General features: G+C 40.7%; 1 protein-coding gene across 2 annotated transcripts in view; it reads left to right on the forward strand.

Moving 5' to 3' along the window:
- The window catches only part of LOC308080954 (sorting nexin-9-like), a 48,418-nt gene that overhangs the window by 6,817 nt on the left and 36,601 nt on the right, over positions 1 to 5,000 (forward strand). For both annotated transcript variants that reach the window (XM_080423090.1, XM_080423091.1), the window contains exons 3-4: positions 2,596 to 2,670; positions 4,375 to 4,440. In XM_080423090.1, coding sequence (XP_080279216.1) covers positions 2,596 to 2,670; positions 4,375 to 4,440 — 141 coding nt within the window. The remainder of the gene's footprint in view (positions 1 to 2,595; positions 2,671 to 4,374; positions 4,441 to 5,000) is intronic.

Below are 5,000 nucleotides of genomic sequence, written 5' to 3' on the forward strand. Positions count from 1 at the left end.
TTCCACACTCACTCCAGAGGAACACACTGTACATACTGTACTGTCGGGCAGACACCTTTTATCTACGTATTTTTCCTTAGATAAATGCCGTACTTCGTCATTCTATGTCACACAAAAGTAGCAAAAATAGCAGATCTACAAGCTCAAAACGCGTCGCAGTGCGACGCGTTTTGAGCTTGTAGATCTGCTATTTTGGCTACTTTTGAATTGGAATTTCAAATGCATTGTTAACTTCATGAACTTCAATACAAATACTTTGGACGTAAAAAAGACAATATAATGTTAATACTAGTCATTAAGCTACTAATACAGACTGAAGTCATTAAAGCGGGTCATGTTTACATGTTTAGAATCATAACAGCTGAAATCAATAATATAATCACTATTCTGATATTAACCTGTGGGCCGTATTAAGTGAAGGTGGGGGCCGCATGTGACCCCCGTGCCGCCAGTTGCCCATGTATGGGTTGTAGGGTTAGATCAGGGTTTCTGTCGTGCCTTTGTGTTTTTTTGTGTAGGTCAACATCAGTGTTGTATCATGTAGGCCGTGCTCAGGAGGTCATACTAACCCTGAGTTCTAGAAACCCACGACTCAGAACTTCTACTTTCACAAATCTTTCTAAAATATCAAACATAGCAGATTAACAAGCTTTGCGAGACAAGCGTTGCAACGTGATGCGTTGCAGTGGTGTAAAGTAACATGAGTACATTTACTCAAGTGTTGTACTTAAGTAAAATGTTGAGTTACTTTTACTTTACTGGAGTATTTCCAATGTTCAGAACTTTTACTTCTACTCTACACTACATCTCAGAGGCAAATATTATACTTTTACTCCACTACAATTATTTGACAGCTTTAGTTACTAGTTACTTTGTAGATTTTGATTATTATTACAAAACATACATTAACCACTTCAGCCCTATATACATTTCGGCCATTTGAAAATAGCAGATCTACAAGCTCACAATGCGTCGCATCTGAGCTTGTAGATCTGCTATTTTCCAAAGATTTTTATACATTTGAAAACTTTGTGAAATGGGGACATTCTGCATAATGGGTACTTTCTGCTTTTGGTACTTTAAGTACATTTTGATACCAATACCTTTGTACTTTTACTCAAGTCAATTCTGAATTTCTGACTTTTACTTGAGCATTTCTACATTGCAGTATTGATACTTTTACTTCGGGTGCCAGAGGTTTATTAAAATAGGGTACGTTCAGTGCCAGCATATCTTCCATCCACTTACGTTGATATGTTTCGTGCTGTAGAAGCCCCGACGAGGACACGCATGTAAACAAAGCGTGCGAGACGGCGGAGGGTCCCGACTAACGCCTGGAACAATAATATTTCTAACGTGATCCTCCATTGCAGAGTGATCGCCGATCGAAAACGGCTCATTTCCACCACGTTAAAAAGAAACGGAGATATTAAGCTTTTAGTCAAGGAGTTAACATTGGAAAGGCCGACCGGAAGCATTTTTGACATGGATGATCCCAAAGTTCCGTTAGAGCGCCTCACGTGGGCCCCTGGAGGCCATAAGAGGAGCTAGTACCAGTTTCCCGGTAGACAGACGACCCCCCCTCCCCTTTATTATATATATTTTTTTTCATGCTTTTTTTTGTACATAGTGATATGTTTTCTCTGTATTTTTATGTTGATATTTGAACTGTTTGGTTGCTACTATATATGTCTATGAAATTAATTCAAGGACCCCAACGGAAACAAGTCCACGAGGACTTTTTGGGTCGGACCTTTTAGACAAAAAGTATTATAAATGTAACTGTGTTGTTTTACATTATTTTGCCTAATAAAAATGTCAATCAATGAAAAGGTTGGAGAGAGAGAGATGAAATAAGGGGAACAGTTTATCAGTCAGAGTTTGAGCCTAAAAACATGATTCACCACCAACCATCATTATGTTGCCTTTACAGTAATGTCATTGTGTTCTAAAGTCATTCAACCTTTTCTGTCATCTGAATGCTCTTATTATACCCCCCACCCCCCCCTCTTTACCCAGTTCCATGTCTTCAGTCACAAGCAGGCCATGTGACTGAGACACAGACAGACCAACAAACACATTAAAGAGATAGTTCACCCCAAAAAAAAGATTTTCATATCACTGAGTCACTCCATGGAGACTTGAATTCATGGATATTTGTTTTGTCTGTTTGTGTCTCATTCCTAAGACGATAATGTGATGACCAGCGGACCGGTAGTCAGCGGTTCCGACACAAAGGAGACTCTTTGTGTCTCCTACCGGAACCGCTGCTGGTCATCACATTATTGTCTTAGGAATGAGACAAAAACAGACAAATATCCATGAATTCAAGTCTCCATGGGGCGACTGATACATAGAGAAAAAAGGTCATTTTAAGTCTCTCTCTGTCTTTCTGTGTCTCTATCTGAAAGGTGTCAAATAAAAAGGACAAAAGCTTTAAAAACATTCTCTTTACGTGTGTGTGTGTGTGTGTGTGTGTGTGTGCGTGCGTGTGCGTGTGCGCGTGTGTGTGTGTGTGTGTGTGTGTGTGTGTGTGTGTGTGTGTGTGTGTGTGTGTGTGTGTGTGTGTGTGTGTGTGTGTGTGTGTGTGTGTAGGCTGTAGGAGGAGGGTGGATTGAAGCTCAGAACAGCAGAGGAGAGACAGGACTGGTCCCTGAAGATTACCTGCAGGTAATGTGTGTGTGTGTGTGTGTGTGTGTGTGTGCGTTAACGGTCAGCGGTTTGCGCTAGCGTGCTGTGGCTAACGGCGACAAACGGGAGCCATGGCGGATGCATTTCAAAGCATCGTAACACAACCAGCCGACCAAAGTATTGACAATAAACCATAGTATGTTTCGCTCACCGCTGAGTATCATTTGGGAAGTTTAGAAGGAGTACAAACAGCAAACACACAGCACACAAAGCAGGGCCCTTCCTCAAGCTGTTACGGTCCATAGAGTTATGAACGGCCCGTCCTTTTCCCCGGGACGGGACGGGACGGGACGGGACGGGCTGTTCTCCCTTCCGGGACGACAATATGCGTGACTTCAGATACTGTAGAGCTGTCACCATTACAAATTTAAGTTGACTATTAACACATTGCATGCCAGTCGCGTAGATCTACGCGAACCTATTTAAAGCCGCAGCGTGCCAGTCGCGTAGATCTACGCGAACCGCCGATTCCCATTGAAAGTGCCCCAGGTGCACTTTCCGAATTTTTTTGATCCATTTCCGTTTCCGGTTTCCGGTCGGAAACGGAATTATTCGGGTTCCGTTTTTTTCGATCGTATCCGCTTCCTGTCTGGGATCCTGTTTAAAACTCGATTTTCTCGGTTGTTGTTTTTCTCCTCGCTGATCACTGTTTACCGTTGATCGGCTGTATCTTCAAGATGGCGGCACGGATTTGGAAACTGTTTTCGCTGGCCGTTTCTCACGGATCCGCTGTGTGTTTAGAACCAAATGAACGCGCACTTTTAACTTATTTAGCGAGGTCTGTGGCGACATGAAAAAAACTAAAAAACAACAATAAAACGCTGGCACTGGTGAGTACATTATGAGATTAAACTCTGGCATGGAATGTGTTAATGGTCACTCAAATTGTGTGTTTGTCCATTGAACATGGGAACACATTGAACATGGGAACACATGAATACAAATAATATGTCTGTTTGCCTTTTAGGCTTCGTAATCAAAAAATTGCACAGACCATATATGACAAATAGCTTAAATGTACAAATAAATACAAAAATGTGCATATTTAATAATTGTATACGTGTAGAAATAGCAGAAATAGCTGTTCTACAAGCTTAGGTTGTAGAACAGCTATTTCTGCTTTTTTTTAAATATATCAACATGAGGGAAACGTGAGTGAAACATGAAAACAGAGCGACGCGTTGTGAGCTTGTAGATCTGCTATTTTCAAAATTGTCGCCTCTTTCTTATATTATTTGACAATTTGTCCAATTTTTTACCAGTTTATATAGTTTGTTGATTACTTTTGATGCAGTAATGGTCTTTTTTCTTTTCTTTTTGAGGTATTAAAAAAGTCTTAAAAGTCCTCAAATTGTCACCTCACTGTCATATGGAGACCAAATACATATTAATTTGGGGGTCATTGACATGAACATGTCAATGCTTAAACACACTCCCTGCATAATATTAATGCAAAACAAATTAATATTCCTGAAAATAAATGATATATGAATGATCTTATGTTACATCAATTTATGAAATGTATCTTAATAACTGTGTGTGTGTGTGTGTGTGTGTGTGTGTGTGTGTGTGTGTGTGTGTGTGTGTGTGTGTGTGTGTGTGTGTGTGTGTGTGTGTGTGTGTGTGTGTGTGTGTGTGTGTGTGTGTGTGTGTGTGTGTGTGTGCGTGTGTGTGTGTGTGCAGGTCAACAGTACAGCAACAAGCTATCCTGATTCCCTCAGCTCCGCTGCAAGCAACAACCACACACAGGTAACACACATTCTCTCTCTTACGCACGCACGCACGCACGCACGCACGCACACACACGTACTGTACACACATTGGGCCTCATTCACTAAGCACGTTTACGCACAAATTTTGTCCTTAAAATCTGCATTTAGGCACTTTTCCACGTTAAGTGGAAAAGTGTCTGATTCTTTAATCTGTTTTTGACCATGAATTTTGACGGCTCAAAGTCACGTCCGCTCAGAGGCAGACTAACATGGAACCAAAGCAATGCCATTAGAATGCCTTATTCTTCATCAGTGGTGGAAAAAGTACTAAAATGTTTTACTTAAAGGTCTTATTCTGGTTCTTCATGTCGTAAAATCGGGGCGTTTTCTAGAACATTTAAGCTTTATCAAAGGACAGACCAAATGTACGTTAGGATTGTTTTTTACACTCAATTAATAAATGAGGGCCACTGTATCCTCATCCAGGTAAGACTGCTTTCATGTGATGATGGTCATTATTATAAATGACCCTTTAAGACCTGGAACACATATGTGTCACTTTAGATTTCTTTGGCTATTCAAAAATAACAGATCTAC

This window comes from Gymnoscopelus braueri, assembly GCF_963280865.1.
Source record: "Gymnoscopelus braueri genome assembly, chromosome: 24".
NCBI lineage: Eukaryota > Metazoa > Chordata > Actinopteri > Myctophiformes > Myctophidae > Gymnoscopelus > Gymnoscopelus braueri.